The sequence below is a fragment of the Gossypium hirsutum genome, chromosome A11, assembly GCF_007990345.1.
Source record: "Gossypium hirsutum isolate 1008001.06 chromosome A11, Gossypium_hirsutum_v2.1, whole genome shotgun sequence".
Lineage (NCBI taxonomy): Eukaryota > Viridiplantae > Streptophyta > Magnoliopsida > Malvales > Malvaceae > Gossypium > Gossypium hirsutum.
This window is the reverse complement of record NC_053434.1, coordinates 10,056,944-10,077,568: the sequence shown is the minus strand read 5'-3', so window position 1 is coordinate 10,077,568 and position 20,625 is coordinate 10,056,944. Positions and strand designations below refer to the sequence as shown.

The 20,625-nt window shown below is 36.2% G+C and overlaps 2 protein-coding genes and 1 pseudogene across 4 annotated transcripts; 1 reads left to right on the top strand and 2 right to left on the bottom strand.

The window, feature by feature from the left end:
• Nucleotides 1-4,476: 4,476 nt before the first annotated feature.
• On the top strand, nt 4,477-6,433 carry LOC107922950 (AAA-ATPase At2g46620). The gene has a single exon (XM_016853154.2). The coding sequence runs from the start codon at nt 4,885-4,887 to the stop codon at nt 6,328-6,330; it is 1,446 nt and encodes a 481-aa protein (XP_016708643.1). The 5' UTR covers nt 4,477-4,884; the 3' UTR covers nt 6,331-6,433.
• Nucleotides 6,434-9,737: 3,304 nt separating this feature from the next.
• On the bottom strand, nt 9,738-11,884 carry LOC107922897 (ras-related protein RABA3). Of its 2 annotated transcripts, XM_041081008.1 has the most exons (3): nt 11,363-11,874; nt 10,003-10,476; nt 9,738-9,830 (listed from the first exon to the last, which is right to left on the bottom strand). In XM_041081008.1, the coding sequence occupies exons 1-2, from the start codon at nt 11,614-11,616 to the stop codon at nt 10,020-10,022; spliced, it is 711 nt and encodes a 236-aa protein (XP_040936942.1). In that variant the 5' UTR covers nt 11,617-11,874; the 3' UTR covers nt 9,738-9,830; nt 10,003-10,019. The 2 variants fall into 2 exon arrangements, with proteins under 2 accessions (XP_040936942.1, XP_016708592.1); XM_016853103.2 differs by having other exon boundaries at nt 9,738-10,476; nt 11,363-11,884.
• A 1,829-nt stretch (nt 11,885-13,713) lies between these two features.
• On the bottom strand, nt 13,714-19,615 carry LOC107924796 (calcium-transporting ATPase, endoplasmic reticulum-type-like; annotated as a pseudogene). The gene is made up of 7 exons (XR_005904829.1): nt 17,252-19,615; nt 17,045-17,166; nt 16,329-16,607; nt 15,849-16,232; nt 15,347-15,456; nt 15,044-15,272; nt 13,714-14,587 (listed from the first exon to the last, which is right to left on the bottom strand). The product of XR_005904829.1 is annotated as a calcium-transporting ATPase, endoplasmic reticulum-type-like (transcript).
• Between the last annotated feature and the right edge of the window lie 1,010 nt (nt 19,616-20,625).

The following is a 20,625-nucleotide window of genomic DNA, read 5'->3' as shown; positions in this document are numbered from 1 at the left end:
AATTAAACTATTTTTTATTTTAATTTCGTACATATTGCATGTGTTGCCATTATTTATTGTATAGATATGTTAATTTTAGTTCTTTTATTTAAAAACTATGTAACACCCCTAACTCGTATCCATCGCTGGAACAGGGCTACGGAGCATTACCCGAGTTTACAGATCAATAAACATATATTTTATATAATAAAACATTCATGTTAGAAACCAATTAAAATCAAACATATTGTCCCTTATACAAGCCCTCGGGGCCCAAAATACGTGTTAGAAACAAGTCAGGACTAAATCGGGTACTCAAAGAATTTTTTAGAAATATTTAAAATTTTCAACACTGCAAGGGTCACACGACTGTGTGGCCAGGCCATGTGACTCACACGGTCAGGAGACACGCCCGTGTCTCAGGCCGTGTGGCATGCGAAGTAGGGACATACGGCTGTGTCTAAGCTCGTGTCCACACCCGTGTAACTCTCTAACTTGTGTCAGACAGCCAAGTCATACGCCTGTGTGCTAGGCCGTGTGAGCATATTGACTTGCATTCCTAAAAGATACAAGAGACACAGAGCCTGGCCGTGTGTCACACACGGCTGAGATACACGCAGGTGTCTCTACCCGTGTGGATGAAAATAGGCCATTTTCTAAGCCATATTTCTCACCTAAATTGACACCAACCTAGCCTCAACAAATTGCACATCAACCAGCCATAACAAGGCCTTCAACACAAGCTAAAGTTATGTCGTAAACATGTATTATCACCACATACAACCAATATGCCCTTAGGCACCTCATTTGACAACTTAAAACTTGTCAACCAAGTATCCAAACTTACCTAATTAACCTATCTAACCAAGTTACTGAAATTCACTTTAACTCAATTATGTACATACATATGTCACTTATACTAACATCACAATCATACCTTAATTTCATATCAATGTGTAGTTGGTTATATAAATAAATATTATTCACAATATTTACATAAGCTAAATTTTGACGAAAATCAAACAAAAGCCTATACATGCCATATAAACCGTATTTAAGGTTTTAAAAACTACAGAGATAAGCTAGATAGTGTGACTTGAGTGCTGATCCGATCATCCAACTTTTTGAAAATCTACAAAGACATTAAACAATATAAATAAGCTTAATGGAACTTAGTAAATTCGACGGGTTAAACAAAAACCTTACCGGCCCACTATAACAAGTCAAACAAATAAAACCATTCATGTCAACCCCCTGTCATTCACAACTTTAATTGATAAATACATTCGTATTCAAATCAATACAAAAATAAATAACATGTCTTTCAAATTCATTAAATAAATCACCTTACTGAAATTTTTCTATTCGAATAACGACTTACGGATAAGAGTACATCATCAAAAGAAGCTCATAAGAGCTGGTCCTCTCGAATACGCCAACAGAAGCTCAAAAGTTGAAAAACAGAAGCTCATAAGAGCTGAACAGAAGCTCATAAGAGCTGAACAGAAGCTCTGTAAGAGCTAAACAGAAAGTGAAACACAAGAGTTCACAACAAATGCTGAACCCTGATTTACTTGGGAAAAATATCGTTGTCTTATTCCAATACCATCATACATCAAAATACAAATGTACTCAAATCTTGTGTTCCATTCAAACTGAATATCCAATTTAATATTATAATTCCAACAATAACTCATTTCCAACAATAGAATAAATGCATAATATCATTCATAAAATTTATAAAAATATAAAATTTTAACCGTACGAACTTACCTGGATTGAATTGTAGTAATTGTAAAAGTTTAGGGACTATTCCGCTATTTTTCCTTTTTCACGAATATTTACGGGATCTTGATCTAGAATATAAAATTACTCACTTATTAGTATATATTTCATTTCCAATTCGCTTTACAATTGATACAATTTTTTTTAAAATTTACACAATTACCCCAACTTTTACAATTTTTGCAATTTAATCCCTTAATTAGTTAATTTATCAATTTAACTAATTTTTAAATCAATAATTTATCCATATATTCTAGGCCTTCATACAACCCCAATAAATCCAAAATTTACTATCAAACCCTAATATTTTAACCTTTTCACAATTTAATCCTAAAATCAATATTTAACAAAATCACTTTATAAAATCATCATACAACATAATCAAAGCTCTAAATCCACATTATTAATAAAAAACATCTAATATTTATCAATGGTAACTTCTAAAATCTTTAATAAAATAAAAAACCAAATGTATAGTTTAGTTAGACCTAATTGTGACAATTTCAAAAACATAAAAATTACAAGAAACTAGTAAGAATTGAGCTCACATGAAGCAAAAGTATACCAGCTTAAACTCTCTCCTATGGCTATTTTTGGCTGAAAATTGGAGAAGAAATCTCTAGAAAACCTTTAAATTCAATCATCAAAATTACAATTTTGCCATTAAATCATTTTATTTTATTATTTTTCCTTCATATGCGGCCTCACCTTTTAATTTTGGTTTATTTATTTCTTAAGTCCTCCCTCATTTATTAATCAAGCCATTTAGTCACTTAAATATTATAATTAGCAAGCTTTACACTGTTTTCAATTTATCCGTTTTTAATTAATTAACTATCGAAACATTAAAAATTTTCAACTAAACTTTAATACCACATTTATGACACTCCGTAAATATTTATAAAAATATTTACGACTCGGTTTATAGAAACGAGGTCCTGATACTTCACTTTCTAAAACTATTTGACCTAATAAATCATTATAAAATACAAATTACCAATTCAAAAACTTTTTTAAAACCATATTTGACTAGTAAATATTAAATAATAATATTTACAAACTTACTTGACATATTTGGTGTCCTCAAACCACTATTTTCGACACCACTAAAAAAATCGGGTTGTTCCAAACTATATAAAAAAAATTAAAATCTACTAAAATTGCTTGTAACACCCCTTACCCGTACCCGAGACCAGGACGAGGTACAAGGCATTACCGAACATAAACAGGGTATTTCCAGAAAATACGGGTCATAAAATTTCATTCCAAAAATTAAAATCGATCAAACAAAATCATATTGTCCTTATCACGGACCTACAAGGTTCAAAACATACATTAAAAGTAATCTGGGACTAAACCGAGAACTTAGGAAAATTCTAAGAAAATTCCTAGGTTTAAGCCTCACACGCTCTTGTGGAGGCAATGTACACGCCCGTGTGCTTTGGGACACACCCGTGTCCCATACCCATGTGGAAGTTCTAGAATTTATTTTTCATTTCGAACCTACAGAGGTTTTCACACGGCCGGACACACGCCCGTGTCCCTCACACGGCCTAGACACACCTGTGTCCAAAAACCTGGACATTCTGTTTATGACGTCATCATTCATTTAAGGGCACAGGCCAAGGCACACGTCCGTATGCTAGGCTGTGTCCTCCACACGGTTGAGACACACGGCCGTGTCTCTACCCGTGTGTCTACTATCATGCATACTGACTTAGAAATTTTAGGTGCAGGGGACACACGACCTTTCAACACACCCTTGGAGCAGACCGTGTGTCACAACAATCGAGTCGGACGAGGGGTGTTATAATTACAACACAAAAATCTTGGGGTTTTCGATGGCAATTTACACCGTAGAGAGTGCGAGCTGCTATGTTTGGAGTGGTTCACATCATGGAGGTGTGGAAAATTACCCCTTTTTTTATGTTTCAAGTGAAATTGTGAGCTAAAGGTTTTGTAGAGTAAGGTTGTCTATGTTTTTTCTCTCCCCTATTCGATTGTTAAAGGGATATTTAGGGGGAGAATGAGGTCAAGCATGGGTCTCACCTATTAAGTATAGATGTCATGATAGAGTGGCGAATGTCGACAAAAGGAATCATAGGATTCGACTTAAAAAGACAAAATGAAGGGAGTTGTTGGATGTGATGGATTGATGAGTGTCATCTTTCTAATACATCTCTTGTGGATAATGTGACTCTTAAAAGATATATTGTTTGGCCAAGGGCGTGAGCCGGGCTTCTCTAGAGAGACAAAGACAATGTTGTGTTGTCAAACCTTTATGATAGTCTCGGTGAGAAAGACGCATCGTCAAATCAACGTAGTGTCAAGGGCGTATGGTATAATAAAGATATATGATGATTTTTTATCTTGCTTATAAAATTAAGGAGAGTTATGTTATAAAAATACCAAATAACAATCCTATTAAGAAATACAAATTAGAATAGCAATTAAGAACGAATCATGCCTAATATTTCGTCAAATACCAAATAACAATCCTGTTAAGAAGATTTATATGCTTAATGAATCCAATATTGCTTTTTGGCAAACCAAAGGCCACCAAAATAGCTAAAATAATAAGCAGGGGGGTGGGGATAAATTTAATATTTATTTATGTTTACTTTTATTCTTTTTTCCGTGGCCAAATCGTGTGGAGACAAGGCAAAGTATGTAGTTAGACTGGGACTCCTTGTTAGGGCCGATGATAAGCATAATAAACAAAGGCCAATTTGTATATTTTATCTTGCTTGTTCCTCACAAAGTAGGGTGCATCCTAAGTGAATTTGTGCTCAATCTCTAATTTTATCTACTAATTCCTACAAATATACACTACCTAGTATTATTAAACAGACTTAAAATCCTTTTCTCTTTCGAGTTTTTGACCCATCAAACATGCCAATAAGTAATTGTCTCTGGCCGAGAATTTTATTTACATAAATTCACCACTTTGGCCCTCATAAATTCCCCAATCCGCCCATCCCTATACCTCTCCGTTTTCTTAAATTTCGTATTTTCTCTTCGTTCTTTTTCCCGAAAAAAAACATGTTTGTTATCTGCAAGATGAAATTTTACCCTTAAATTCCTCCTCCTTTAGGTTTCCCCCATAAATTCTTGTAAACAATGGCGATTCTTTATAATTTATTTTTCCTATTGTTTTCCTTGTTGTTAACTTGTATTTTGCTGTTCCTTCTTCGGGTTGTTTTGATAAAAACGGGATTGATTTATATCGTGAAGAAAAAATGGCGTTCCATTGAAGATTGTTTCCATGTCTACCAGTTCTTCAAAGTCCCAGAGTTCAATGAAGGCATGCAGAGAAACCAACTTTATCACAAGGTTTTGGTTTATCTGAATTCTCTCACTTTCATTGAAGATTCCGATTTCACGAATCTCTTCACTGGCAAAAAACCAAATGAAATCGTCCTTCATCTCGACCCAAACCAAATAATCGAGGACGATTTTTTGGGTGCCAAGATTTCCTGGATTAACCAAGATAAAACTTTGGTGTTAAAGATTCGAAAAGTTGACAAACGAAGGGTTCTCCGGCCTTATCTCCAACACATCCACTCGGTTTCCGATGAATTCGATGAGAAGAAAAGAGGACTGAAGCTTTACGTGAACGTCGTTGATTATCAGGGTGATCGAAAGGAACGGTGGAGATCCGTTCCTTTCACGCATCCTTCATCGTTTGAAACGATAGCTATGGAATCGGACCTTAAAAACAAAGTCAAATCCGATCTCTATTCTTTCGCGAAAGCCAAACAGTATTATCATCGTCTGGGTCGCGTTTGGAAACGGAGTTATCTCCTTTACGGTCCTTCAGGTACTGGGAAATCAAGCTTTATCGCAGCCATGGCTAATTTCTTGAGTTACGATGTGTACGAGCTTGATTTGTCCAAAGTTTCTGATGATTCAGACCTTAAATTTCTCTTGTTACAAACAACCACCAAATCATTGGTCGTTATCGAGGATCTCGACAGGTATTTGTCAGAGAAATCAACGGCCGTGAGTTTACCAGGAATTTTAAGTTTCATGGATGGGATTTTAAGCTCCAGCTGTGGCGAAGAAAGAATCATGGTCTTCACAATGAACAGCAAAGATCACGTTGACCCGGCTATTCTTAGACCGGGAAGGATTGATGTTCATATTCATTTTCCATTATGTAATTTCACGGCTTTTAAAACGCTGGCCAATAGTTACCTAGGGCTCAAGGATCATAAGCTGTTCCCGCAGGTAGAGGAGATTTTCCAAAACGGGGCGAGTTTAAGCCCCGCTGAGATTGGAGAGTTAATGATCGCCAACCGGAATTCGCCTAGCCGGGCTTTGAAAACGGTCATCAACGCATTGCAGACGGACGGTGACGGGAGGGGGGCTTTAAATCTCGGACTAGGGTCGTGTGAGAATGGGTCGAGGAAACCGGTGGAGGAAATTGGCGAACCGAGCGGGGTTTTCTGTAAAGAAGGCGCAAATGCGGTTAAGGAGTTCAAGAAATTGTACGGGTTTTTGAGGGTGAAAAGTTGTAGAAAATCTGAGTCCTTCGATCTTAATAGTCGCCAAAACGAGGGCTGACCTTCAACTTTTTCACTGTTGATTAGAAACTTAGCCTTGTAGTTTAAATGATTTCAGCTACAAATTTTGTTACCGAATTGGAATCTAAGTCTCTTCAATTTTATTGCTTGCATTTTGTACATAAATAGCATTATATTCTTATACAATGATTCATTGGAATCTAATTCTATTAATGTATTTGATCCTTTCTTAAACATTGGGTGCTTGCTGTAAACTGTTTATGTACTTTTGGAAGGACTCAATGAAAGTCCACTTTTTGACCAACTTAGGGGTATGTATTGCTTGTTCAGGCTTTTTTTGTTTTGGGTAATTTGTATGTACAATCAACGATGAGTCGTCTGCAGAAATGGGTGAAAAAGATTTGGTGTGAGAAAGGGGACGTAGGACAGCCCTTTTGGAGTTGACCCAAGGCCAATCTTATTATTAGTATTATTATTATTAGTTTCTCTCTGTTTGGGTGTTTCCCCTGTTTTAGCGCAGATCTCCTAGTTTTGCTGCTGTATATGGCTACCCATTTTCTTAGCTATTATTCACTCATTATTGGCCATGATGTGATTGAACTACCAATGCCTTTTTGGGCCGGGTTTGTCTCTACTTCTAGCCCGAATCACCACAAATGGCAAATATTTTTTTCATGCCGATTAGTGAAATTTTCAAATCTTTATGAACCATAATTAGAAACTCCACCTTGATAATTAGATAAAACTTACCTATACCTAATTTACATTTACGAGCTGGCCCTAATTAAATTGTAAAGGAAAAGGATTTGGTCCATTCAAAATGTCAAACCTTCCTCACTAAAATCTAGCATTCATTGTTGAAAAGCACATTGTTAAGATAAGAAAGTTGTTTGATTCCCACGTATTGATCATATACATCATCTTCTTAGAATAATTTCAGCAGGGTATCAATTGTAGCCTTTCTTTATCATTTCACCGTCCACATTAAAAAAAAAAAAATTCCGTGTTTTGGATTCGGCAATTCCGCTTTTTAATTTCTTGTTTTTGTGCTATATATTATCTCCTCCTTAGATATCTTGTATAATCATGGAAGGTAGGAAGAAGCCAGCTAGTCTGCGTTGAGATGGAAATTATGTTAATTAGGGTGTTGGATGCGGAATTGCCGGTTGCTAAATCATTGGAGCAATGGAGGCTTGCACAAAACTGGCTAATCGTTTGAAAAATGCTAACTGCGTTTGCCACCCGAGTAATGTCCCCACTATTTGTACCACGCAGCTGTTGCCTATGCCTTCCATCATTAATTTGCCTCAATAATGAGCATGCATGCCCAAGTTCAGTAGTAATTACACCATCACAAATCGTATTTCCAGCTCGACTACGCAGATTACTTAACTATATTATATGTATAGCTCAGTTGCTCGTATCATTTAGTAGTATTTTTGCAACATCTTCTTTTTCCTTTTAAAGATGCATCTAAAATCTAAATTTTTTGGCTTATAACTAATTTATATGATGTTATAACACTTGGTAGCTGGGTTGGCCTTTGGGGCAGAACCAACAAACTCGTTATACATATACAAGGAAGCATATCAAATACAAGCAATAAGGAAATTTATACATGTATATTTTTTGGAGTTACTAAAAGAACCCATTAATTTCACTTGGGTTCTTATATATAGTGATTTATAAATATTTGGTTCAATTCTTATATTTATTGCATGTTTTAAATTATTAGCTCCCCCACCCCCCTAAATTGGTATAAACTATAAAGTAAAAATAAATGGAAAAATAATGCTATGTTTGATAAACTAAAAAATTTAAGTGTTGAAAAAATAAATATAGAAAAATTGAGTGTTTATTTAAATTATAAAATCTATTTGGTATTACTTAGAATTAAATTATGAATATAATTAGATTTTTTGATAAAAGACAATATAATCTTAAATGAAGTAGAATAAAATAAAATAAAAATTATTAAAATTATTCTATTTATCATTTTTTGCACTTCTTTTTAAAATAATTCTATCCTATTAAAAATTTAAATTGCTAAAAATATTAATTTTTAATTGATTGGTGAACATAAATTTGATTATCTAATTCCTTGTATACTTGTACCTCAAAGATTTTTTTTAGTAGCATTTCATACTCTCTCTTTTTTCGTTTCTTTTTCCTTTTAAATTGCTTTGTATTTTCTTTCTCCAAAAAAAAAAAAACAGCGAAGTTGCTTTGTATTTTTGTTGTATGGAATCATTGAAAATTAAACACACCATACAGATGGGCTGTTAGATATACCTTTTTTAGAAAAATATTCCTAGAAAAAGAAGCAAAGTTTGCACATCCTAGCTGTCTATAATAATAATATCACATTAAAAGATAAATTAAGTTGCACGAGTACAATCATATGAACCAAAATAATACTTAATTTCATCAGTCGGAGTTTTTATTTTCTAAGTCTAGTTTTATTAATCAAAGTGAAACATACGCATAGCAACAAAAGCTAGGAAAGTAAAGGTCAACACACCTAAAAATCTCCTCCCATACAACCCGAGTCACAAAAAACACCACAAAAATATAACCTGAGAACCTAAAGCAAATTGCAATCACCCTACATACATGATCAACAGCTCCACGTCCACGATAAACTCAAATCCCTCAGTTGACAAAAATCCAAGTCAAATAGAAATCAAATAGATATTTATTTTAAAATAAAGCATTTGTCCAGAGTGAGGAAGCCGTGCATCAACTACGACATCACAAGAACTCAATCTCAAGATTCCAATAAGACTTCTCAAACATCAGCATCTAATGATTCACAGGATGGTAGACTGAATTCTTTTAAAATTAAATTTCTTAACGCCTGCTTTAGAGGAGTATGAACGGGCTGTTATTTTTAGCTAGAGAAGCCGATGGGTATGTAAGACGATAAACATACTATGAGAGTGCCGGAACCGATGTTTAAGTTAATGAAGGTGAAAGACCTTTTCAGAAAAGACTTTAAGCAGAGTAATAGTAGCTAGAGTTAAGCAAGGATGTCCTTCAAGTGGTATATACCTAGTTATTTGTATCTCTTGACAGTCCTCCACTTCATTTGTTGATCCTACTCCTGGATCTAAGATAATGGTTGTTTATAGTCTGACATATCGTGGGAGGCTTGATCTTCTTGAGTATATAGATATATATTGGTTTGATGCTTATCCTCTTGAACCTTAAATTTATTTTCTTGAGTTGATATACAACTTTAAGGCTATAATGATAAAAAAAAAACACATATTCAAATAAAAAATGAAAATTTAACTTATTTATTCAATATTTTAAGTGGAAAAAATATTTGGATCCAAATACACATTCAAGTTTGGACCAATTTTTGACCACTCATATTTCTACCAAACATGAAAAACAAAAATATTAAAAACTTATCTGAACTAGTCCAATAGCTTTGCACCTCAATTAAAGTTTTAGTTATAATTTCATTACAATGAAGAATAAGCAAGAACAATCAGGCATGGAGCCTGGCGCAGGTCTGCACCCCAGCAACTAGAACTGGCCATATCAAACCAAAAAAAGAGGACTCAAAGACGGTATCCCTAAACCATAACTATTTCCCTATATTTATATTCATAAATATAATATGCCATATGATTTAAATGTAAAAACAACCCAAGAGCACAAAAGAAAATATAAAATAAAATAAGGTTAATAAAGCAAACATTACCTTAAATGAAAAGAAGATTAGCAAGAGCAGGTAGATAATTTTTTCATCTCACTTATTTCTAAATCAGGACCAGCGATGACCTCAATCTTAGATCCTTTCAACGCGGTGGCGTGATCAGCACCGTTGAGTTTTCCGTTTCCACATTCCAAGGATTTTTTACAAAGCAGACCGTAAATCTCATCCAGCAGCTTGAAAAAAGCTTTATCCACATTGTCACCGCTAAGAGCGGACGTCTCGGCGAAGAATAGGCCCTGATCCTCTGCGAACTCAACAGCGTCTTCAGTTGGAACGGCTCTGAGGTCCACTAGATCAGCTTTGTTCCCAATGAGCATGATGACGATGGAATTGTCGGCGTGGGCACGTAGTTCTTCCACCCATCTGGCCACGTGATCGAAGCTCTGCCGCTTGGTGATGTCGTACACTAGCATTGCCCCCAAGGCACCTCTATAATACGCACTTGTAACAGCTCGGTACCTGCCCAATTGCGAAATGTAAAAACGTTAGCTTCAAAAATAACTGAATAGTTTCACACTTTTTCCATTATGGATTTTAGATTTTAACCATCATTCGTAAATTATGTGATTTGTAGCAGTGGATAAGTTGTTGGCTTAGCTGATATTTTATTATTAATTTTAACTATTTTATTTTATAACTACAAGTGTGGTAAGAATTAGAATAGTTAGTTTAATGATTAGATGGCTAATCCACCGACCGCAATAACTTCTTCTGCTCCTTTGCATGTAATGTAGTGAACACACATTTTAATTTTGATAAGATGCTATATTCAAAGGAATCCAGCTAGTTTTGGACTGAAATTAAGCTTTGTTTTTCACTGGTCAAAAGCAGCCCAAGATTCCTAGTGGTGTGGCCAGTGGCGGGCCAAACCACCGAAACAAATAGATTATGAATTGAATTATTAAGTAGTGTAGAGTAGGTAATCTGATGACCTCACTTGGCGATCAATTTCCCTTGAATTAAATATCCCATCCACATTCTCATTTATAATCCTGCTAAAAGTGATCCGATTAGCCTTCGTATTTTTCACCATGATGCAACCACATATCTTTTTGCCCTTTGTTTGTTTACTTGAACAAGAGACAAAATTAGTGAATCACACCATTCCCGTTAAAAGATTCAACTATATGAGATTACAGCAATCTAAAATTCGGGACAAGTGCGGACCCAAATGTAAAATTTCATCCCAAGATAAATTATGTTTTCTTGAGCATTTGAAAATGCCATCTCTCAACTCACCAGATTGATTATTATATGTATTAACTTAAAGAAATCTGTGTTACAGAATCTCAAAGTCAGAGATCCTACACTACAGGTACAGGGAAAAAGGAGGAAAGAAGCTAACCTTTCTTGGCCAGCCGTATCCCAGATCTGTGCTTTGATGACTTTGTTCTTAATGGTAACCGTCCTGGTCTGGAACTCAACCCCAATGGTGGACTTGGAATCAAAGCAAAACTCGTTCTTGGTAAACCTGGACAGAATCTGAGTCTTGCCAACAGCCGAGTCACCGATCACCACCACTTTGAACACGTAATCTATTTTCTCAGGCGCATGTTCTTGATGATTCTCGACCTCAACACCATTCATCTCTTCATTCATTTTCACTCCTCACTTCTTACTACCTATCAACCACTACAGCCAACAAAAAAACTGACACAGACCCCTTCTCTTGCTAGTGATGCTAGTGTTTATAATTAAATAGGAAGCTTCAATTTGGAATTGTTCTTGGCCTCTAGTGATGGAGGGTCAGTGGGAGTAAGTAAAGAGACAGAGGAAGGGCAAAAGAAAATAAAAAAGATGTATCAAACAAGACTGGTATGCAAGGGTTGTAGTCACACCACTCACTGATAAGAAAGAAAGTTATGGCAATACGGTCCTGTCCTTATCTCTCTATTAATGGCTTATAGTGAGTGTACGATCGTTGTTTTTATTATTAATTTACTTAAAGAGAATGATGGAGGGAGCATAAGCTAACCACTCGGCAGAAAAGCCATATTTATATTAATCTTTATTTTTGCTTAATGGGGTATTGGGATCTTTTAAACTGGACACACTTAACAATGATCTCATAATTCCCGGCATCATCTCCGGATGAAAGCTAACTGTTCTCACTTAGTTAAAGTGCTTTGGCAAAAGTTAATTGATGCAAAAGGTGTTTGCCTTGTTCCTTGAAAACCTAATCAATGAAAATTTTTTAAAGCTTGGTTTAGGGTAACTAGTAGCTTAATTCCCAAGCATCCTTGTCATTTCATAACTACGGCTCATCTCATGTTGTGTAGATGATTAAGAGTGCTTGAGATGATCAAAGCAAATATGGGGGTCAAGCTGAAAAAAACCAGGCCATGTAAGCAAGTTAGCATTGAAGGAGAGGGTAGGGCCAGTAGCAGATCAACCAACCATTTTCTTGATCCCAATTTAATACATTCGAGGTACCAAAAAAAATATATGGGAGGGGTTTTTGTTCCTTTTCTCTGCTTAATAATTTAATAGGCTTCAGATCTTCTAGTCTTGAATTATTTTGCTGAGATCCTGTCATGGTCCATCTGATAGCATTGCGATTTTATACAACTAAATTTGGGTGCTAAATTATTATTCCATGTGTACATAGTTAAAGCATGGCAATAAGCAACGTAAAGGAAGTGAAGGTTCTAAAAACTTTGGGCTTTGTGGACCTTCCAATGTTTTGCACCGACAAAGCTTCAGCACAGTAGATTCCCAAGAACAAATGATGAAAGAAAAGACCCCTCTCTTCCTGTTGCCCACTGACAGAAATTCTCTTGCATCAATTACTAAAATTAAATGGATGTGCATTTATCATCTAAAAAATTCCGACCCAAAACAGTTTATTACATTATTATTATTTGTGCAAAGCTTATCAGCTATAATTGCATTTGTTAGTACTATTCAAACGACATTGTTATGGTCGCATTGTAAGAAATGAAGGTACAGGAAAATGAAGAGATCTAGATCCTCCTGAAACAATGAACGAGGGGCCACCAGTTATATGTAGTCCAAATAATGTTGCTTCTTTAGGATTCCAAAGCCACTAATCTGGGTGAAGATTTGACGCTTTTGGAGCTGGGTCCGGTTAGGAGATACCTCAAACAATGGACAAACGGCAGACTACAATTGGTTACTTTTGTAAAAATGTATGCTCTTGATTTTGATCTCATCGTTTTGGGCTACCCATATACCTTTTAGGGGTTTTATAGGCCTAAATGAGAAGAAAGAGGTGTGCCGAAACGGACCAGATTCACGAGCTTTGGTAACCAAGAGATGTGTTTGCCTTCAGCAGAATTTAAGTATCTGAACTATATCTATCTTTTTCTCTTATAGTATCTGTTTTTTTTTTTGGCCCAACTATAGTATTTGAAATATTATTTTCATCCTGGTTTACTCTAATAAAAGTTCTAATAAGAACATGGCACATTCTTGATAACATGGGAAATTTTTGAAGTGAAATGAGACAAAAATGTTAATTTAAATATAAAAAATTCAAAGACAAAATATGATTTAAGCTTTTTAGCTTCAACCCAAACTCTGAATTATGAAGACATGAAACCAAACTCGCAACAGTGGGTTGTTTGATTCAGTTCTTACCTCGTATTCAAGTTATTTCATGGTTATTCAAGGTTGAAACTTTTGATGGTACCAGCTATCTAGCACCAAAGTATGTATTAAACTAGACAAAAAATTAAAATAAGCATTAGTCATTCATGGAATCCAGTGTAATAACATATGGAACTAACATATTCAACAGTAGGAGCCCAATGTTCTCCAGGTTGTCCAAAAATACAACTTGAAAGGAAGACTAGTTAGGGGAGTTAAACTGCATCATTTTGTTAATGTTAACGAATAAACTTTACTACTGCGTTTCTTTTAGATGCCAAAACATGGGCCAAAAAGAAATGAGCTAAGAATACAATTTAACATGGCACCAGTATTTCCCTTGCATCTTTCAGTATAGCCTTTGGTAAATCTCTTCACCAAATTGTAACCTGATGCTGCTTTATGCTGTTTTCTCCTTTACTCTGTATCTTTGACCCCTTCCAACAAATTTAAGAATCTCATCGATAAGTATTACGGGTACTGAGACCAGAATCACCAAGAACCATTCATTCAAACTCAATGGAGCAACAGCGAATATATCTGCCAAGAATGGAACGTAGAGTATAAGGCAATGAAGTCCGAATGAGACTGACATGGCCGCCAAAAGCCAAGGGTTCCTCCAAGGTGGCAACGTAAGCAGGCTGCTGTCTTCAGAAAGCGCGTTCAGGGAATTGAACATTTCAATAGCTACTAACACCGACAATGACAGAGTCATTGCCTTCACTTTACCAGCAGTGAAGTAGTCGCATGGGTTTGAGAAACTGATCAGTTGGCCTCCACCAACCATATATGGAGCCACGGTGAAATTTGACCATGTGGAGCACTCTCCCTAGTTACGAAGCTGAGACAGTTCAACTAGTGTGTGCCCATCACTCACAAGGTTGATACCCATAAAAGAAGCCCGAGTGTACCACAAGATGAAGATGCCAACAGTTGCTATGCCCACATATGAACCTATTATCTGCAATTGAACAAGATGCAAAACATTAGTCAATTTCAGGGTTACTGGTTTCCTAATTTAAAAAACATAGGTTCATGGATAAATGCATGCATCTTTGCATTGAGATAGCACAAGTAGTTAATAGCCTCTATAACTCTTGACAATGTCAAAAAAAAAAAACACTAAGACTATCAGCGCTACTGCAATGGATGCTTGCTGACTGGTAAATGACATGAGAACACTGTTCCAAGAAGGAAAAGAAATTGGGACGCATTAAAACTATTGTGATGCCATCAAAGAGAGAGAGATTATTGAAAAACAATATTCAATATACAAGATAAAAGATAATATTATGTCAAGAAGGATGGTTCTCCTTAACCATTTAAGATTTCTTAACTTTTCTTGCCTACCTTTTAGTAGGCTTAAAGATATCACAATATTACCCAGAGAAGTCCAAGAGGAAGGATCAATACTAACCAAGTAACGGAAGAGGACCCAAGAGTTAATGAGAGCATCATCACTTCTGCGTGGTGGCTTGCGCATTATGCCAATATCTGGAGGATTAAACCCAAGAGCTGTTGCAGGAGGACCATCAGTAACCAAATTCACCCATAAAAGTTGCACAGGTATCATACATTCTGGTAACCCCAAAGCAGCAGTCAAGAATATGGATATTACTTCTCCAACATTGGATGATATCATGTACCTGTGAAATTTTAAATGAATAAATAAGGCATTTCTTAATTGTTCAAGGGAAATCAGTAGAGCTAATCAACATGCCTTATGAAAGCTTTCATATTATTATAAATTGAGCGACCCTCAGCAACAGCTGAAACAATGGTGCTAAAGTTGTCATCTGCCAAAACCATATCAGAAGCTTCTTTGGCGACCTGGAGCATTGAACAATGAGCATGTTTAATCTAAAAGTCTACAAGAATCAAGATTCCAATTCCAAGCATAAGAAACAAGGTAATATATTAACCTCCGTTCCAGTTATGCCCATTGCAATTCCAATGTCAGCCAGTTTGAGAGCAGGTGCATCATTCACACCATCTCCAGTCATTGCGACGATTTCCCCCATCTCTTTTAGCATCCTAACAATTTCTTGCTTATGCCTAGGCTCAGCACAAGAGAATACCTTCCCCCCTGGCTTTGACAAAGTTTCGATTTGCTGGGAAGGGGAAAGAGCCATGAATTCTTTACCAGTAAAACTCTTCCCTCTAAAAGTCTACAAGAATCAAGATTCCAATTCCAAGCATAAGAAACAAGGTAATATATTAACCTCCGTTCCAGTTATGCCCATTGCAATTCCAATGTCAGCCAGTTTGAGAGCAGGTGCATCATTCACACCATCTCCAGTCATTGCGACGATTTCCCCCATCTCTTTTAGCATCCTAACAATTTCTTGCTTATGCCTAGGCTCAGCACGAGAGAATACCTTCCCCCCTGGCTTTGACAAAGTTTCGATTTGCTGGGAAGGGGAAAGAGCCATGAATTCTTTACCAGTAAAACTCTTCCCTCTAAGATCCTCTCCATCAGAAAACAATTTAATTTCACGACAGATAGCCTCAGCTGTGGATTTATTATCTCCAGTTATCACCATAACTCTAATCTCCGCTCTTTTACAATCTTCAATTGCTTTGTGAACTTCATCTCGTGGAGGATCCTATAAAATGGATATGGCAAATGACATCTCCAGAAATCATTAAGTTGAAATTTTATTAACTAAAATGAGAAACAAAAGCTGTTATAATATGCTTACCCTCAGACCAACAGCCCCTACAAAAACCAAGTCACTTTCAATGGAACAGTAGCAAGCTGGATCAAGTAACTTCTTATGAGCAGGATGATTCTCAGAATAGTAGTCTGAAAATTCTCCCAGGTCCTCTTTATATGCCAATCCTAAGCATCGCAATCCCTTTGAACTCATCTCTGTTTGTCTTGAAAGCAATAGTTGCCTACAAGGTTCATCCATAGGAGCAAGAGATCCATCTGCAAGTTGCACATGTGTGCTACGCTCCAGTAAACTCTCAACAGCGCCCTACACGCAATGAGCATTGATTTAAAATCAAAGAAAGGGCATAATGAATAATTTATAATATTAAAAATGTGAAAACTTAAATAATAGTTGATAGCCGTGGGTGCTCTCCAAAGAGGTAAATGGTTGGCCCTGAAATGTGGTCCATTCCCATGTGTGCGAATCAAACCCCCGACCTCATGGTTAAGGGATGACGTGAGCAACCACCACACCACACCTCATGGTTTATAATTCCCTTTTTTTAATTAATTATTTGGGAGAGTTATGTGATTCAAAACTATATTGACTTTAAGAACTGTCCAGAGCAGAAAACAAACAGCAGAAAAGTCAGTTCTTTTAAGTTTTAGCTGAAGCAGCAACTCATCAACAAACACCAGAAAACAAGCAGTTGCTGGTTTGTGAGTTCTGCCAACACTGAATGAGAAAAATACAACAGTCACCTTGGCAAGTAGTCGGCTTTGCCCAGCAGCCTCTCTGACAATAATGCTACTAGACTTTCGTACACGATCAAACTCCAGTGTTGCAACCCTTTTTGATCTTTTGATCCACCACTCACAGCAACCTATATTCCACTATATATCATAAATCAAAGTGCAATAGAATGCCTGAGAAGTAACATACAAAGAACTAGAAAGCTTTCAGCTCACCGAGTTTAACTGTGCTTCGGTCAATCAAATAGTTTGCAACAAGCTCTGAGTCCCGGATTTTGTTTCTCATCTTGGCATCTGGGACTCCCATCTTCTCAGCCAAAACCTTCAAAGCTGCTTCTGTTGGTAAACCTGTAGCTCGGAAGAGACGACCATCACAGAAAATCCCAGCATCATTACAAACCGCACATATTTCTGCCATAACTTGTAAGTTAGCATCCATATTGTAGCAGGTCCAATCAACAATTCCACCATCCTTAGGATCATAGGTTGTGCCTTTGACATGAAAATACGAGAAGTGGTGGTTTTCCCACCAAGGGTAAAGAACTCTGCAACAGACATTTGATTCGTGGTCAAAGTCCCAGTTTTATCCGAGCAAATCACAGTAGTGCATCCTAAGGTTTCAACACTAGGAAGCTTCCGTACAATTGCATTCTTTTGAGCCATTTTTCTAGTACCAAGAGCTAAAGAAGTTGTGATTACAGCAGGAAGGCCTTCTGGAATTGCAGCCACTGCAAGGGCAACAGCTATCTTGAAATAATAAGTGCATTTCTCAAAAGAAAAACGAACATTTGCAGGCCATCCTTCCACCATATCGTATGAGAGGAAGTTTTTGTAATTGATAAGCCACACAATGAGACAAACAATCCCAATTGCAGTTGTAAGCCTGCTCCCGAATTCATCCAACTTCTTCTTCAAAGGTGTGTCACTCTCTTCTAAAGAGGCCTCGTGTATTTGCTTCTGTATTTTCCCAATCTCAGTGTTCATTCCAGTGCAAACAACGATACAGACACAGCAACCATTCACCACAGTCGTGCCTGCAAAAACCATATTTTCTTTTGCCTGCAACTCACATTCCTTCTGAAATATAGGACTAGTACCTTTCAGAACAGGCATTGCCTCTCCAGTTGTGCTCTTTGCTCTAATCTCAAGGTTGATGTTTTCAGAGCTGCTATTCTCATATCAGCAGGAACTTTATCACCAACCTGCAATTCCACTATGTCCCCGGGGACAAGCTCCCGAGCTGGCAAGTCTGGTACAAGGAACCCATCTCTTAATACCTTCCCAGATTCACATTGCATCTCCTTAAGGGCCTCAAGTGCCTTCTCAGCATTAGTCTCTTGCCATACTCCAACAATGGCATTAAGGACTAAAATCAATACAATCACAAAAGGCTCAACGTAGGCCTCAAAACCGGACTCCTCAGATTCACTTCCATGCATATATGCTAAAAGAAAAGATATAAAAGCTGCAACAAGGAGTATCTTTACAAGCATGTCATCAAATTGTTCTAATACAAGCCGCCATAAGGGCTTCCCTTTCTCTTTGGCAAGCTCATTCCAAACATACTTCTCGCGCCGCTTTTCCACCTTGTAACTGCTTAAACCCTTGTCTAGTCTCACATCGTACTCTTTCAAACAATGCTCAACAGACCATGACCACGCAGGAAATGCTCTCTCCTCCATTGAATCGTCAGCCTTGGTTATCTCCCCAAAGTACAAATTCCTTCAATTTTGCCTCAAACCCTTATAGTTTTCTTTCAAAACAGGAAAAAGAATGAAGCTTGAACTACAACTAGGTAAGAAGAAAGAGACTAAAAAAAAAAACAACTTCGCACTAATAGCAATTAGACAAAGATATAAACGAAGGTTGAAACGTTAGTGCTAAAACAGAACAGAAACCCAGCATTAACTTTGTTCAAGGAGCATGAAATTTTGTCCAATTACAGTATAAAGAGAGGTATCAATTACCCAACAACAAAAAGGCAAAGTTCTTTCTCTACCTACTCTTTTAAGTATCAAAAGACCAACCACCTACCTAGCCACCATGGCAATAATTGATCCCTATTGAACAGAGGAATTACAAGACAGCAAATTTGACAAAGACCAAATAACCCAGAAAGTGAAAAAAAAAAACAGTTTATAGTGGCACTTAACTGTCAACAATAGATTAAAAACCGTAATGTAGTTAACCATATCACAAAAAACCAAAATAAAATATTAACAAAAAAGTGCAAATTAATAATAATAATAATAATAATAATAATAATAATAATAAAACTTACCTATAAAACAGAAACAGACATCAAATGAGCATGACACGGAGTACTTCTTATACGAAAACTTCAGCGTATATAATAATAACAAATAATCATAATAAAAGAGGTAAAAAGAAAGAAATATATAACCTTTGAATAACAATTAGACCAAGAAAAACCAAAAGAATGGCTTGAAAACAAAACAAAGTTGAAAGAACAATTTTTTTTTTGTTCTCTATTTTCTTTAATTTTTAAAAGAGATAATAACTCTTCCCATATTAAAAAGAAAAGTTGAGTTGTTCTTGGTCAGTCTTTTGAGCTTCTATGGCTCTGCTTTTTCAAATTTTCCTTTTAAAATTCCTGCATTTGTAAATAACAGAAGTTCGTTTATTTTACTATAATGCCCTCGACTTTTAACGGGCCCTGTAGTTTACTGGGTTGACGATTCGGCCGTATTCGATTACGACAACCTTACGGTGCACAAGACAACCGTGTTCTTCATTTATAAATAGTAATGAAAATAATTTTTTTTTCTTTTGAAAAGAAAAAGAAAAAGAAATTAATTCAACAAAAAGAGATTGCTTGGTTTGTCTAAATCGGACACTCCGAAGACAAACTTCGTTTGAATTTTGAGGATGTCTTCTAAAAATTATATATATTATTTTTTATATGAAGATTTGTTGGGTTAATTAGCTGAAAACTTTGGTTTTAAAAGTTAATTGGGGATTTAAGTCGTTTTTTTTCAAATTTAGAAAAATCGACTTATTTTAAAGAAAGAAAGAGAAAATGTCTCTTGCAAGAAGCATTTTTAGCTGAGGTGGCAATTAAGGGGCTAAAAATGTCCTAAAGAATGAATTTTTGTCCTTCCAAAAATTGTATTTTTTTTGTATTAAATTTGGGGAGAAAGATTTATCTGTGTTTGTGTTTTAGGGAGAAATTGTAATAGTTTTAAGATATGTTTGAGTTTACGGTGATGTGGTGGCGCTCGGAGATTCACACATTTCGCTTGCATGTAGGGAGTGCATTATCACTTTAAAAGACGTCACATTGCAACTCGAGCTCCCAGTTTACGATAGTTATACGGTCACGGGTTGAAGTATAACTAGGGCTTTTAGTTGAAGATGGTTATACGGTCACGAGTTCAAGTATAACTTGAGGCCTCAGTTGACGAGGATTATGCGGTCATGGGTTCAAGTTTCATGCCACCAGAAGATGATGCTTTATAAACCCATACATAAGTGTGAGATCATAATCATAGGAAAAAAAAAGAAGGGGCTTACCAGTATAATCAACTTATATTTTTCTCCATCAAAGTAATATCCTTAACATTATTGTC